The sequence below is a fragment of the Oncorhynchus gorbuscha genome, linkage group LG03 (assembly GCF_021184085.1).
Source record: "Oncorhynchus gorbuscha isolate QuinsamMale2020 ecotype Even-year linkage group LG03, OgorEven_v1.0, whole genome shotgun sequence".
NCBI classification, from domain to species: Eukaryota; Metazoa; Chordata; class Actinopteri; order Salmoniformes; family Salmonidae; genus Oncorhynchus; species Oncorhynchus gorbuscha.
The window spans coordinates 28,477,868-28,494,968 of record NC_060175.1 but is presented as its reverse complement, the minus strand read 5'-3'; the positions used below and the strand labels follow the sequence as shown (position 1 = coordinate 28,494,968).

General features: G+C 42.7%; 1 protein-coding gene across 1 annotated transcript in view; it reads left to right on the top strand.

Annotated features, from left to right (window-relative positions):
* Nucleotides 1-366: 366 nt before the first annotated feature.
* The window catches only part of loxl2a (lysyl oxidase-like 2a), a 75,274-nt gene continuing 58,539 nt past the window's right edge, over nucleotides 367-17,101 (top strand). The window contains exons 1-3 of the mRNA XM_046341644.1: nucleotides 367-593; nucleotides 2,061-2,390; nucleotides 9,909-10,084. Of these exons, the coding sequence (XP_046197600.1) occupies nucleotides 2,096-2,390; nucleotides 9,909-10,084 (471 nt within the window). The 5' untranslated portion in view covers nucleotides 367-593; nucleotides 2,061-2,095. The remainder of the gene's footprint in view (nucleotides 594-2,060; nucleotides 2,391-9,908; nucleotides 10,085-17,101) is intronic.

Genomic DNA, 17,101 nt, shown 5'->3' with positions numbered 1-17,101 from the left:
CATCCACTTGTCATTTTGAAACATTATTGTTCACAGGAGTTTGTTCACACCTCTTGAAATGTTTTGTTGTTGAAAGAGTTTGGAGTCTTCTAATATTAGAATGGTTGTGATGGTAGTTTAGGCTAGTTTCTAGTATTGGGTTGCAGCTGGTGCAATCTAATGTACATTTGAGGGGATCTATATAGCAAACATTTATTGAAAAATAATTTAGGCTATTTGTTTTGGTGGAAATGTTGTTTTCTTCCCCTAGCAACAGGCAAAATGTATCATAATAGTCCCTAAAACAAGTCAAATTCAGCTGCTTTCGTAATCCTCCTGTGGACACCGGGAAGGAAGGATGCCCGAAGACGTCATGACTGCAGGACTCTGCTTCCATTGATAGGCCTATTACGGGAGGAGGAGGACGTTTCGAGGAATCACTGGATTGAAGGTGGTTATAGGACTGAGGCCGACCTGCTGAGGTAGAGGTGGTAGGCTGGAAAACATACTCTGGAAAACATACTCAATAAAGTGTTAAAATCACTGCTGCAGCATAGACATTCGATTGAAACTCTGCTCCTTTTGGCGCGAGGGCGTCTTCTGATTTTCTTCAAGTAAGTGGGTCTTTTGTATGCATGTTATAGTTATTATATTTACATGTACATTAAATAACGATCGTGAAAAGCCTATACGCGCATTATAATCGTCAACATGATGTTTGATCAGGCTATATGGTTGTTCTGAATTGCAGAACTTCGACTAAAGGAATGCTAATTGAAGGAAATTATGTTCCATTATTCCCGTAGCAAGTGTATTTCATATTTATAGTTAACTAGTTAGCTGCAATATAATCAAGCAATCAAGCACATTGTTTTACTGCTGCTGAAGTGATTGCAGTTTTTGAATCTGAATTCAGAGCCACATTGTAGTTGCACACAGATTCACCATGGAGTGGAGTTTAGTTTTCTAGGTCGGGGAAAGATTGAAAGCCAGTCAGAAATGTTGATATAAGAAACGTCCTGGTTATATATAATATGAAGGGGAAATAATGATATTCATGAGGGGGATTATTTTGAACTTTTCCCCCACCCCTACATTTTGTCATCACCATGACATTGACAGGAAAAGTTGCCCCTGGCTGGGGCTTACAAGGTGCAGGGCCGTCCCCTCTCCCCCCTCAAAGACCACTCACCGTTGACACTTTCATGGCTTGGCTGAAAAGAGAGATAAAGCAAAAATTCCCTTTATCTGGTTCCACAGCCCTGAGGCGTAGTATGAGCTCTGGCCCAGCAAGAGATGAAAAGATAGGAGCATGTAGAACATAGCATGAGCCTACATGTGAAACGCATTAGGCCTACAAAGTTGAGTACCTGTCTGGGGCATGCCATTCCTTCAGCCGAGCAACATGAGAAACCTCTATCTGCGCTGCTGACGACCTTAACACAAACCTCTCTCAGTAAATGGTGAAGCAACACAGTTACATTAGCATAATAATTAGGGAGCAATCGGTTTTTGGGGTCTAAAATGTTTGAGCTGGATGGTGACGTCTTCCCATCCATCTATCCATCCATCAATCCATCAATCCAATCATCTCTCTCTCTCAAACTGAAATATCTCCTTGCTCTCCGCAAGATAAATCTGTTTTGTTACCACCATACCTAATCCTCAATCCACCCTGGTGAGGTCTAGGTTGTTGGAGAAGCCCGTGAGGCTGAGGATAATGTCAAAATATAAGAAGACTCTTATTTCTGGCTGATGAAATGCAACAAACATGCTGACCTTGTGACTCAAACCACTCACCACCCAAGCTGTAGCTGGTCCATTAAATAAGCTTTTGTTATCTGTTGGTATCAGATATTCAATCGGTTCAGATGCTCCGCAATCGTTAAAACATGTTAATATTTTTTTATTTTTTTACTTTTCATACATGAATATCCCTTCACACTCAACTTTGAATTCAAATATGATTCCATTAATTTCAGCAACTCATAGCACAATACAGTCTTCAAGGTGCCTAAATACACTACCTTGCTTATTTTAGTCATTCATTGGTCATTCTGGTCCGTGTCTGCCTCCTCCAGTTTACATACAGTGAGTTCCCTGCCCTTTCCGAACCATGCCGTCTTGGTGCCCTCTCCTGTGTCGCCTAGCCATGCTACTCTGTGTGTGGGCACCATGCCAGGCCCAGTCGGACACCGAGCTTCCCCCTGGCACCCCCATCATCCAGCTGCGTCTGGCAGGGGACAAACGCAAGCACTACGAGGGCCGGGTGGAGGTCTACTACAATGGCGAGTGGGGCACGGTGTGCGACGACGACTTCTCTATCCATGCGGCCAACATATTGTGCAGAGAGCTGGGCTACGTGGAGGCCGTGTCCTGGTCCCCGTCCTCCAAGTACGGCAAGGGAGAAGGTAAGGAACACAGAAGAGTAGGGGCTTAATTAAAGGGATAGTTCAGTAACATGTTGTAATTGGAAATCCACTTTGACCATTAACACTTAATTAACGGGATAGTTCAGTGAAATATATGGAAATATATATTTGTTTCCTTTGAGGATCAATGACAGACTGCAACAATAATTGGGTCTAGCATATTGTAGCATGGAGTGGTCTAATATTTGGAATTAGAATGATCATCATTCTTGTAACGTATTCCAGAGAGACTTTTTCTATTACCCGGGTAAATTAGAAAGATGAGATATAGTATGTCCCTCTTTGCAGGGACTATGATTAGGATTAACGCAGATATGTGTCAATGGGAACACATGAGTCTTTGACGATGGGAGGTTGGGTTAATAACATCTTTCATCTGGCTTTTATAGAGAGCAGCCAGAGCTCCATACATCTCAATACTGTTCCATTTGCAACCTTCAATCAGATTTATGGAGTTGGGAAAGTCATTAGACACATGACAATACCAGAGATATTCTTACAAAACAAGGGGGATGATGAGATTATGTCTATGCGTCTGGCTTAGTGTTTCCATTTTCCAGTCATTTTCCCCACACAAAGTTTGATTGGTGTGTATCAGCTAGCTAGACTTCAATGGGTAAAACAGTGTTTTTTTGAGGGATTACGGTCCCAGACAGGGTAAACGTGCTGCATTCGTTATGGGATTTTCATGGAACATATGACTCTGTTTTGAGCTGCTGAGATAGAAGTTATATAATGTTCACTGCATGTGCAGCCAAAAGGGTTTCTTGATCTTGAACTATGTAGACTGGAGAGTTGGAGGCCGGCTTTTGTCATAGCCAGTATAGGTAACATAGGAATACGTGTGAATATCCGCCCAACATCCCCAGAGCAATTTCTTTTTGCAACATTTAAAATCACAAAATGCTGAGTTATCAAAATGTTGTTTGCTGGGTGTTTCCTGACAGGAAAGGATGTATAGATATGATTTATTTAACTAGGCAAGTCAGTTAAGAACAAATTCTTATTTACAATGACAGCCTACTTTGGGAACAGTGGGTTAACTGCCTTGTTCAGAGGCAGAATGACAGCCTTACCTTTGGGATTTGATCTAGCAACCTTTCGGTTACTGGCCCAACACTCTAACCACTAGGGTACCTGCAGCCCCTGAAGTCATGTTGTAAGTATTAGCTAAGAAGTAACATTTATTGTTGTGGCTCATATTCAGCTTCTGCGGTGTCTGGGTTATAGATTAATTACAGAAAGGGCCTGAGGCCTATTCTGTATTTCCATGGTCAATGTGCTGCGTTTGGTTTCCCTCATCCCACACCACTGATTCAGACTGTTCTGGAACACATAGTTGGAGAGCAGACTGACTGATGATCCCCACCAAGTAGTTGGATTGGATTCCAACAATGTAATGTGGTTGTAAAGGTCTGTTGTGATTGATTAGACCATTTAGATTAGTCTAAAGAGCCATACACATTTTTTGACAGGTGATGGCAACTTAAATTCTGTAACACATATCTTGCATGAAATGGTCAAATTTGGTCAGTCTAACCTAAGTGAAAAGGTGAGTTGTCATGAACTGTCATGATATAAGTTAAAGGTCCAACGCAGATGTTTTTATCTCAATATCAAATCATTTTGGGGTAACAATTACAGTTTTTCTCAATTGCTAAAACACTAAAGCCCATTGGCTGAACAAAGTTCTCAGTTGCCTGGACTCATTTAGCTAATTATGCAGTCTGTTGTCAATACCTTAAACCATTTCACATGGTAAAACACCATTTTCAGATCTCACTTAGACTTTTCAGCAAAACTCTAAACACATTCTCATTCTCAAATCACTTTCTGCACTCTAATGCACATGTCATCCATACTGGTAAACACAAGTGGCAACAATCAAATACAAATAGAGAACATATGTCATTGATTGAACACAACCACTCAAAATTGATTTAACCTGTTTCAAATGATGTGACACAATCAATACAAGCCAGTTCAGAGAGCAAACAGGTTGTTGAAGGTGGGAAGGAGAAAGTCTGAGAATGGATACTGTAGTACAGTGCATTGTAGGCTGTATACCGTACAATGGACAAATTGTATGGCCCTGAACATTGTGCTTTCCATTTATTAACAGTACTGACTGCTCAATCGATTTTGACTGGTTGCAGGTTCATATCAAGAAAGAACAAGAATTTGAGTATCACAGGCAAAGGGGTACAAGGAGGAGGAAGAACAAAAAACAAAATTGCAAAGAGCAAAGCAGAGTAGTAATTTCTGATCCATTTTGAGAGACTATGATAGAACATGTTTTCGTTCATCAAAAGACAATGACGGAAAAATATGAATATTTTTTTAGATTATAAATGTACTCCTCCCTGAGAATTGTATGTTTTGAACAATGTGTTTTCTATTTTTCAGGGGAATTGTTTACTGACTGCTTGAGAGTGTATATCATTTTGATCACTTTGTTTATGATTTGAGAGCAGTGTTTGATTTTGAGGTGAATGTTTCATTTTGCAAGAGGAGTCAGAGGTTATGTAAATAGTGCTTGAAGATGAGGTTTTGTGTTTAATGTTTTCAGGAAATGGAGCAATGTTTCAGAAGTTTTAGCAATTGAGAAAAACTGTAAGTACCTTACTGTGGTTGTTTTCAAATAAAATGGTCAAAAGAAACACAAAAATATTTTTGGCAAAGAGCAACTTCTCAAGCAAGAATTTTGCTTGGACTGTCTGGGAGTGGTCTAAGTAGGGAGCCAATAATTAGCTGTTATTGGCTGGAAGGTTTGGAACTCTTTATTATTGGGCTATTAACAAAATTTCAGGCTGGCTTTTCAAACAGCTCTTACACTTTAATGGCATTATCATAATTTTTTTTACAATTTCACAGTATTATTTCAACCTAATAGTGTGGAAATATATATAACACACAGGAATCTCATGCCCACTTTATTAAGGTCCTGGACCCAGATTCAAATCAAATCAAATTAAATGTTATTTGTCACATGTGCCGAATATAACCTTACTGTGAAATGCTTACTTACAAGCCCTTAATCAAGTATTTGTACTGGGCCGTACGCACTACCCTCTGTAGCACCTTACGGTTGGATGCCGAGCAGTTGCCATACCAGGCGGTGATGCAACCGGTCAGGATGCTCTCGATGGTGCAGCTGTAGATCTTTTTGAGGATCTGGGGACCCATGCCAAATATTTTCAGTCTCCTGTGGGAGAAAAGGAGTTGTTGTGCCCTCTTCACGATTGTCTTGGTGTGTTTGGACCATGATAGTTTGTTGGTGATGTGGACACCAAGGAACTTGAAACTGTCGACCAACTCCACTACAACCCTGTCGATGTGAATGGAGGCGTGTTCAGCCCTCCTTTTCCTGTAGTCCATGATTATCACCTTTGTCTTCTTCACGTTGAGGGAGAGGTTGTTGTCCTGGCATCACACTGCCAGGTCTCTGACCTCCTCCCTATAGGCTGTCTCATCGTTGTCAGTGATCAGGCCTACCACTGTTGTGTTGTCAGCAAACTTAAAAACTTCTTTGGGATCAGTGTCCCTTCCTAGGGACGGTTGAGCTAACGTAGGCTAATGCGATTAGCATGAGGTTGTATGTAACAAAAGAAATTACCAGGACATAGACATATCTGATATTGTCAGAAAGCTTAAATTCTTGTTAATCTAACTGCACTGTCCAATTTACAGTAGCTATTACAGTGAAATAATACCATGCTATTGTTTGAGGAGAGTGCACAATTTTGAACATAAAAAGCTATTAAGAAACAAATCTGGCATATTTATACAGTCTTGATACAACATTTTGAGCAGAAATGCAATGCTTCATTGGATCAGTCTAAAATGTTGCACATACAATGCTGCTATCTAGTGGCCAAAATTTATATCGCACCTGGGCTGGAATAATACATTACGGCATTTCTCCTGCTACAGGAAGTTAGATTTGAGTATGTCATTTCAGGCAAAAATGGAAATAAAAGGGACAGATCCTTAACCTCTTTGAATCACCCCTCCCGGATCCAGGATAATTGTGCAATGTTATTCAGCGTTGCTGATGACAACAGTCAAATAATATTACTAGAAAATATTCATATTCATGAAATCACAAGTGCAATATAGGAAAACACAGTTTAGCCTTTTGTTAATCACCCTGTCGTCACAGATTTTGAAATGATGTTTTACAGTTTATTGATTGCCTAGCATAGCATTATGTACACTTAGCATCAGGAAGCTTGGTCACGAAAATCAGAAAAGCAATCAAATGAACCGTTTACCTTTGATGATCTTCGGATGTTTTCACTCACGAGAATCCCAGTTACACAGCAAATGTTCCTTTTGTTCCATAAAGATGATTCTAATACCCAAAATACCAATTGCGCACCAACTCACTTTGAGAGCCCCCACCTGTCCACTTACGCAATGTGATCCTTCACGCTTATTTTTCAAAATAAAAGCCTGAAACTATGTCTAAAGACTGTTGACATCTTAGGGAATCTGGTTGATATCCCTTTAAATGGGCAATAGGGATGCAAAAGAACAGAGAGATTTCAAAAACAGGGTCACTTCCTGATTGGATTTTCCTCAGGTTTTAGCCTGCAATATCAGTTCTGTTTAACTCACAGACAAACTTTTGACAGTTTTGGAAACTTTAGAGTGTTTTCTATCATAATCTGTCAATTACATGCATATTCTAGCATCTGGTCCTGAGAAATAGGCCGTTTACTTTGGGAACGTTATTTTTCCAAACATAAAAATAGTGCCCCCTAGCTTCAAGAGGTTTTAATGATGGTGTTCGAGTCATGCTTGGCCATGCAGTCATGGGTGAACAAGGAGTACAGGAGGGGAATAAGCACGCACCCCTGAGGGGTCCCCGTGTTGAGGATCAGTGTGGCAGATGTGTTGTTTCCTACCCTCACAACCTGGGGGTGTCCTGACAGGAAGTCCAGGATCCAGTTGCAGAGGGAGGTGTTTAGTCCCATGGTCCTTAGCTTAGTGGTGAGCTTTGTGGGCACTGTGGTGTTGAACGCTGAGCTGTAGTCAATGAACAGCATTCTCACATAGGTGTTCCTTTTGCCCAGGTGGGAAAGGACAGTATGGAGTGTGATTGAGATTGCGTCATCTGTGGATATTTTGGGGTGTTATGCAAAATGGAGTGGGTTTAGGGTTTCCGGGATGATGGTGAGTGCTATGGGGCGGTAGTAATTTAGGCAGGTTACCTTCGCATTCTTAGGAACAGGGACTATCGTGGTCTGTCTGAAACATGTAGGTGTTACAGACTTGATCAAGCAGAGGATGAAAATGGTCCACACATTCTCTTGAGTACATGTCCTTGTAATCCGTCTGGCCCTGCAGCCTTGTGAATGTTGACCTGTTTAAAGGTCTTGCTCACATCGGCTACGTAGAGTGTGATCACACAGGCTCTCGTGCATGCTTCACTGTTTCTTCCCTCGAAGTGAGCATAAAAGGCATTTAGCTCGTCTGGTTGGCTCCCGTCACTGGGCAGCTTGCGGCTGGGGTTCCCTTTGTATTCTGTAATAGTTTGCAAGCCCTGCCACGTCCGACGTGCGTCAGAGCCGGTGTAGTAGGATTGAAACTTTGTCCTGTATTGATGCTTTGCCTGGTTGTTGGGTCATCTGAGGGCATAGCCGGATTTCTTATAAGCATCTGGATTACTGTCCCGCTCCTCCTGTACTCCCAGCTCTCACCTTTAGCTTGGTGCAGATGTTGCCTGTAATCCATGGCTTCTGTTTGGGATATGTATGTACCTTCACTGTGGGGACGATTTCATTGACGCACTTATTTATGAAGCTGGTGACTGAGGTGGTATACTCCTCAATGCCATTGAATGAATCCCGGAACATATTCCAGTCTGTGCTAGTCTGTGTAGCGTGGCATCCGCGTCATCTGACCACTTCTGTATTGAGTGAGTCACTGGTACTTCCTGCTTTAGTTTAGCTTGTAAGCATGAATCAGCAGGATATAATTGTGGTCAGATTTGCCAAATGGAGGGCGAGGAAGAGCTTTCTAAGTGTCTCTGTGTGTGGAGTAAAGGTGGTGTAGAGTTTTTTTCTCTCTGGTGCATATGTGACATGCGGGTAAAACTAATTTAAGTTTGCCTGCATTAAAGTCCTCGGCCACAAGAAGCGCCGCTTCTGGATGATCATTTTCTTGTTTGCTTATGGCCTTATACAGGTCGTTGAGTGCGGTCTTAGTGCCAGCATCGGTTTGTGGTGGTAAATAGACGGCTTCGAAAAATATAGATGAAAACTCTCTTGGTAGATAGTGTGGTCTGCAGTTTATCTTAAAAATGTTTTAACCTTTATTTAACTAGGCAAGTCAGTTAAGAACAAATTGTATTTACAATGACAGGCCACCCTGGCCAAGCCCAGATGATGCAGGGCCAATTGTGCGCTGTCCTATGTGATTCCCGATCACGGACGGTTGTGATACAGCCTGGGATCAAACCCGAGTCTATAGTTACACCTATAGCACTGCAGTGCCTTAAACCGCTGCGCCACTCCGTTCCCCACTCAGTCATGATGTACTCTACCTCAGGCGACCGATACCTCAAGACCCCATTAACGGCAGGTAGCAGTAACCAAAAGGTTGCAACATCAAGTCCCCAAGCTGATAAGAATAAAATAAAACATCTGTCATTCTACTCCTGAACAAGGCTGTCATTGAAAATGATATATTTTTCTTAACCGAATGGCCTAGTTAAATAAGAAATAACAGCGCTAGCTGTTATTGACAAATAGACACACCACCCCTCGTCTTACCAGACATAGCTGTTCTGTCCTGCCGATGCACGGAAAACCCAGCCAATTGAATCTTATCCGTATCGACTCGGTGAAACATAAGATATTACTGTTTTTACTGTCATGTTGGTAAGATAGTCTCGAGTGGAGATTGTTCAGTTTATTTTCCAGTGATTGCACATTGGCCAATAGAATGGAGGGTAGAGGCGGGTTACCCACTCGCGGATTAATTCTCACAAGGCACCCCGATCTCCACCCCCTGTATTTCTGTCTTTTCTTCACGTGAATGGTGGGGATTTGGGCGTGGTCTCGGAGAAGCAGTAAATCTTTTGCGTCTGACTCATTAAAGAAAAAATCTTTGTCCAGTTCGAGGTGAGTAATCGCTGTTCTGATATCCTGAAGCTCTTTTCTGTTATAAGAGACGGTAGCAGCAACATTATGTACAAAATAAGTTACAAGCAATGCAAAAAAACACACAAAATAGCTCAGTTGGTTAGGAGCCTGTAAAACGGCAGCCATGCCCTTCGGGCGTCATTATTCAGTCTAGATTATGCCTCGTCCTCGATTTTCACTGGAGAAAATACAGTATATTGAAAGTATGTTTTAGTCCACAATGAGACTGGCCCAAAGTGTTACCCAAAGGTGTTGTCTGTTGAAGCTTAAAATTGATATAGGGCGTTGGGGAGGGTTCATTAGATGTGTGGTCATTAGAGGTGTCTCCATCCCCCATTGTTCAAAGGTCGGATCTGGCTGGATAACGTCCACTGTTCGGGGCAGGAGAGAACACTGGCTCAGTGTAAGTCCAATGGCTTCGGAGTGTCCGACTGCAAACACTCTGAGGACGTGGGAGTGGTGTGTAACCAGAGACGCATCCCCGGCTTCAAGTTCATCAGTAGCTTCACCAACAGTGTGGAGGTAAGCCTAAAACATAAACACACATGTTAGAACATAGATATACAGACACACACATTTATGTACACACGGCTGCACGGCCGCACAAACACACAACACACACACACCATACATGATTTCTTCTTTGCTTTTGTTGGATGCTGTTACGGTGCAATTTCACAGAAATGCAAGACAGATGTGGAGCAATAGCTGAGAATATGTGTTTAACGTTTAAAAGGAGTTCTGGATATCAGGGATTTAGTGTCGAAATGTCTTACGGTAAACCCTTTCGTCAAACCCAGTTTCCATGCTCCAACCTGTTGGAGACAGGAAGGGAAGTGGAAGGCTGGAGCAGGGAGAGAGATGGAAGGGTAAGGAGGTAGGAAGGTGGAAGGGTAAGGAGGTAGGGAGGTAGGAAGGTGGAAGGGTAGGGAGGTAGGAAGGTGGAAGGGTAGGGAGGTAGGAAGGTAGAAGGGTAAGGAGGTAGGAAGGTGGAAGGGTAAGGAGGTAGGAAGGTGGAAGGGTAGGGAGGTAGGAAGGTGGAAGGGTAGGGAGGTAGGAAGGTGGAAGGGTAGGGAGGTAGGAAGGTGGAAGGGTAGGGAGGTAGGAAGGTGGAAGGGTAGGGAGGTAGGAAGGTAGGAAGGTGGAAGGGTAAGGAGGTAGGAAGGTGGAAGGGTAGGGAGGTAGGAAGGTGGAAGGGTAAGGAGGTAGGAAGGTGGAAGGGTAGGGAGGTAGGAAGGTGGAAGGGTAGGGAGGTTGGAAGGTGGAAGGGTAGGGAGGTAGGAAGGTAGGAAGGTGGAAGGGTAAGGAGGTAGGAAGGTGGAAGGGTAGGGAGGTAGGAAGGTGGAAGGGTAAGGAGGTAGGAAGGTGGAAGGGTAGGGAGGTAGGAAGGTGGAAGGGTAGGGAGGTAGGAAGGTGGAAGGGTAAGGAAGGAGTGAGTGGAAAGTGTAGGGAGGGCGGGAGGTGGAAGGGTATACTCTTAAAGGTGCTATCTAGAACCAATAAAGGTACTTAGGCTGTTCCAATAAGGTAACTCTTTGAAGAACCCTTTTTGGTTCCAGGTATAACCATTTTGGGTTCCATGCAGAACAATTTCTACAGAGGGTTCTACATGGAACCCAAAAGAGTTCTACCTGGAACCAAAAAGGTTCTCCTATCGGGACAGCTGAATAACTGTTTTGGTACCGTTTAGGGTAGTGTAGGGAGGAAGTGAGGTAGAAGGGTAGAAAGGGAAGTAGAAGGGTAGAGAGGAAGGGAGGTAGAAGAGTAGAGAGGTTGAAGGGTAGAAAGGAAGGGAGGTTGAAGGGTAGAAAGGAAGGGAGGTTGAAGGGTAGAAAGGAAGGGAGGTAGAAGGGTAGAAAGGAAGGGAGGTAGAAGGGTAGAAAGGACAGGAGGTAGAAGGGTAGAGAGGACAGGAGGTAGAAGGGTAGAAAGAAAGGGAGGTAGAAGGGTAGAAAGGAAGGGAGGTAGAAGGGTAGAGAGGACAGGAGGTAGAAGTGTGGAAAGAAAGGGAGGTAGAAGGGTAGAAAGGAAGGGAGAGAGAAGGGTAGAGGGGAAGGGAGGTAGAAGGGTAGAAAGGAAGGGAGGTTGAAAGGTAGAGAGGACAGGAGGTAGAAGGGTAGAGAGGAAGGGAGGTTGAAGGGTAGAGAGGACAGGAGGTAGAAGGGTAGAAAGAAAGGGAGGTAGAAGGGTAGAGAGGAAGGGAGGTAGAAGGGTAGAAAGGAAGGGAGGTTGAAGGGTAGAGAGGACAGGAGGTAGAAGGGTAGAAAGAAAGTGAGGTAGAAGGGTAGAGAGGGGAGGTTTTTATTTTTTATTTCCCCTTTATTTAAACAGGTAGGCCAGTTGAGAACAAGTTCTCATTTACAACTGCGACCTGGCCAAGATAAAGCAAAGCAGTGCCACAAAAACAACAACACAGTTACACATAAACAAATGTACAGTCAATAAATGTAGAAGAGTAGGGAGGTAAGGCAAAAATAGGCCATAGAGGCAAAATAATTACAATTTAGCATTAACACTGGAGTGATAGATGTGCAGATGATTATGTGCAAGTAGAGATACTGGGATGCAAAAGAGCAAGAAGATAAATAACAATATGGGGATAGTTGGGTGTGCTATTTACAGATTGGCTGTGTACAGGTACCACTAGTGATCTGTAAGCTGCTCTGACAGCTGATGCTTAAAGTTATAGAGGGAGATATAAGTCTCCAGCTTCAGTGATTTTTGCAATTAGTTCCAGTCATTGGCAGCAGAGAACTGGAAGGAAAGGCGGCCAAAGCAAGTGTTGGCTTGGGTGTGACCAGTGAAATATTCCTGCTGGAGCGTGTGCTATGGGTGGGTGTTGCTATGGTGACCAGTGAGCTGAGATAAGGCGGCGCTTTACCTAGCAAAGACTTATAGATGACCTGGAGTCAGTGGGTTTGGCGTCAAATCTGTAGCCAGCCAACGAGAGAATACAGGTCGCAGTGGTGGGTAGTATATGGGGCTTTGGTGACAAAACAGATGGCACTGTGATAGACTGCATCCAGTTTTCTGAGTAGAGTGTTGGAGGCTATTTTGTAAATTACATTGCCAAAGTCAAGAATTGATAGGATAGTCAGTTTTACGAGGGTATGTATGGCAGCATGAGTGAAAGAGGCTTTGTTGCGAAATAGGAATGTCACGCCCTGGTCGAAGTATATTGTGTTTGTCTTTATTTATTTGGTCAGGCCGGGGTGTGACATGGGTTTATTGTGGTGTGTTTTGTCTTTGGGTTTTGTTAGGTATTGGGTGTGTGGCTTAGTGGGGGTATCTAGCAAAGTCTATGGCTGTCTGGAGTGGTTCTCAATCAGAGGCAGGTGTTTATCGTTGTCTCTGATTGGGAACCATATTTAGGCAGCCATATTCTTTGAGTGTTTTGTGTTTGCACCAGATAGGGCTGTTCGGTTTTCACATTTCATTATTTTGTAGTTTTATCATGTATAGTTTTTTCCTTCATTAAAATATCATGAATCATCATCACGCTGCATTTTGGTCCGATCCTTGTTCCACCTCTTCGTCAGAGAAGGAGATAGAAGAGAACCGTTACAAGGAAGCCGATTCTAGATTTCATTTTGGATTGGAGATGCTTAATGTGAGTCTGGATGGAGATTTTACAGTCTAACCAGACATCTAGGTATTTGTAGTTGTCCACATATTCTAAGTCAGAAACGTCAAGAGTAGTGATGTTAGTTGGGCGGGCGGGTGCAGGCAGCAATCCATTGAAGAGCATGCATTTAGTTTTTACTAGCATTTAAAAGCAGTTGGAGGCCACAGAAGGAGAGTTGTATGGCATTGAAGCTCGTTTGGAGGTTTGTTAAACACATTGCCCAAAGAAGGGTCAGATGTATACATAATTGTGTCGTCTGCGTAGAGGTGGATCAGAGAATCACCAGCAGCAAGAGCACCATCATTGATATATACAGAGAAAAGAGTCGGCCGTGAATCAAAAGCCTTGGCCAGGTCGATGAAGATGGCTGCACAGTACTGTCTTTTATTGATGGCGGTTGTGATATCGTTTAGGACCTTGAGCGTGGCTGAGGTGCACACATGACCAGCTTGGAAACCAGATTGCATAGTGGAAAAGGTACGGTGGGATTCGAAATGGTCGGTGATCTGCTTTCAAAGATTTTGGAAAGACAAGGCAGGATGTATATAGGTTTATAACAGTTTTGGTCTAGAGTGTCTCCCCCTTTGAAGAGGGGGATGACCGCGACAGCTTTCCAATCTTTGGGAATCTCAGACGTTAAGAAATAGAGGTTGAACAGACTAGTAATAGGGGCTGCAACAATTTTGGTGGATCATTTTAAAAAGAGAGGGTCCAGATTGTCTTTCACAGCTGATTTGTAGGTAAAACGGTAGAGAGAAAGCTTGGTAGAAGGGTAGAAAACAGGAGGATGTCTGTGTAGTCCTTAATGAGATATTCATGAGAAATGATTTCACATTCCATCCAGACAAGTGGGGTTTCCCTTGAGGTCTGGACTGTGATTGTAACTTAGGCTAAATCAAACACGAGTTCCTGTAGAGAAAGTCCACATAGCACCAACAGAGACACATATCTTTGGTAATGTTTATTCATTGAGAGGGTGTCTGTGTGACTTTAATCAGCCTTTACACAACACTAATCCTTGAGTTTAGTTCAACTCAAGTTTGACTGTAGCTGTATTGATTTTGGAACTTCTCTGGGAGTTGGAATAACAACCGTAGCTAAGTTTAGGGATCACACTAAGTTTTGACTTTGACTTTTGACTTGGAGTGCCCTGAATTCACAGAAAGAAGCAGTTTTTGCAGTTTCTGCAAATAGTTTCTGCAAATACTGTATATTTCAGTTTCACTTATTTAGAATGACTTTAAACATCTACATAAGGTTAACAACAAACCAGAGCTTGAACATGTTAAATTAAACCTATTAGGGCAACAGTAACATTGAGAAAGTATTTTAGGTTGAGACTTGCTCAGGAGAGAAAATGTGAATGGAACCAGAGGATAAAAGGGGATCCCACCCAGTAGGCCAGGAAACGTGACATTATACAACGCCAACAGACGTGACACAAGTGGGCCACATTTTTAATCTTCCACTAGTGTGCTCACATTCGCCTACAGCAGGAAACGAGACATTTCAGCTCAGCGCGCTATGGCCCGTCTGTGGCCTGAGAACTTTACCACAGTAGGCCCTTCTTTCTGGCGTAACCATGGTGACAGCCCAGTTGAGAACCCCTCTCTGGTGTCTGGGATGCTTACCAGGTGACTCCCAGAGACCCAGACCCTGGGTCTCGACTTCATAAGATAACAAGACCCTGCAGAACTTCTCAGATCCCTGCGTATCTTTCTCATGAAATAAACGATCAACTCTATGAGAAAGTATGAGGAAAAGGGAGGGAGGAAGAAAGGCATTGGAATAGGAGATGTGATCATGAAATTAACTACTACTTTCAAGGCTTAATGAAGCCTTCATACACCTTTTATAAAACAACATGCTTCATAAATGATTCATAAGCTTCTAGCTTGGAATCTAAATGGGAAAACCTAGTTCAATAGATTAATCCCTATCCTCAAACTTCACTCTGTTATTTTTATACTATGTCTGCTATACGTGAACATTGGACTTACAAACGGCTCCCTCCCGCTGTTTATTTGTGCCCTGTTTATATTTACGTCTCTATGGGTGTTATTACAGATAACTGTCCACACTATGCAAATATTTCCCTGGACTGACCAGAGTCTTTCAACTGGCAGGGGAGTGGACTGGGAAAATGTGTCGTTTTGCCTCTTCACCAAGCCTGAACTTATGTCAGAAACAAGTAGCTCCTGTCTTCCATTCATTCCTGGGATGAAGTGGTATTCTATGCAGGGTTTCCAAGGTCATGCCCTGACTCAACTTTGTCTATGTCTTTATGTAACAAGACCCAACCAGACACAACTGTGCTACATGCTAATTCAGTTATTAATATTTCCCAATATATTTTCTCCTACAGTATCTTGGTATGCTCTATCCTGTCCCTAAGTTACACTTTTTTAAATTAAACTCACAGACAAGGTCTATGAGTGTTTTGGGGGTTCTCTGCTTATCAAAGGCTTGTTTGTTGTTTGTGTGCGTGTGTGGTTTACACTACTTAGCTGTCAAAAAGGAACACAATACCACACAGATTATATATATTATATTAAGCATTTACCACAAATGATAGGTTGTCTATAATAAAATCATCAGTCCTGCAGCTGACTAAAAGTTGTCTTTCCATAATTTCAGCTAGATGCCCCTTTGGTGGTAAAAGTAGACACTGAATTCTCTCCATCTCTTGATAATCATTTCACAGACTCACAGACATTTTTTGTTATTTAAGCAAAACTTAAACGTCATGATATACTAGCGTATGACCATTTCTTCCATCTAATTTCACACTGGAACTTTCAAGTGTCTCCTAGCATTTAGCCCTTATAAATCATCGCAGTTGTTCAGCTCTGCTCCAGGCAGATTCTCCCTGTATGTGTTAACCCCCTGCTTTCGTCTATCCAAGCAGAGCATGTCAAACCCACACAGAGCTGTGTTTTTACCTTTGACCCCTGTCATCTACAGTGGGGCAAAAAAGTATTTAGTCAGCCACCAATTGTGCATGTTCTCCCACTTAAAAAGATGAGAGAGGCCTGTAATTTTCATCAAAGGTACACTTCAACTATGACAGACAATGAGAAACAAAAATCCAGAAAATTACATTGTAGGATTTTTAATGGATTTATTTGCAAATTGTGATGGAAAATAAGTATTTGGTCACCTACAAACAAGCAAGATTTCTGCTTCTCACAGACCTGTAACTCCTTATTTAAGAGGCTCCTCTGTCCTCCACTCGTTACCTGTATTAATGGCACCTGTTTAAACTTGTTATCAGTATAAAAGACACCTGTCCACAACCTCAAACAGTCACACTCCAAACTCCACTATGGCCAAGACCAAAGAGCTGTCAAAGGACACCAGAAACAAAATTGTAGACCTGCACCAAGCTGGGAAGACTGAATCTGCAATAGGTAAGCAGCTTGGTTTGAAGAAATCAACTGTGGGAGCAATTATTAGGAAATGGAAGACATACAAGACTACTGATAATCTCCCTCGATCTGGGGCTCCACGCAAGATCTCACCCCGTGGGGTCAAAATGAAAAAGAATAATAATCCCAGAACGACACGGGGTGACCTAGTGAATGACCTGCAGAGAGCTGGAACCAAAGTAACAAAGCCTACCATCAGTAACATACTACGCTTCCAGGGACTCAAATCCTGCAGTGCCAGACATGTCCCCCTGCTTAAGCCAGTACATGTCCAGGCCCATCTGAAGTTTGCTAGAGAGCATTTGGATGATCCAGAAGAAGATTGGGAGAATGTCATATGGTCAGATGAAACCAAAATCTAACTTTTTGGTAAAAACTCAACTCATCGTGTTTGGAGGACAAAGAATGCTGAGTTGCATCCAAAGAACACCATACCTACTGTACCTACTGTGAAGAATGGGGGTGGAAACATCATGCTTTGGGGCT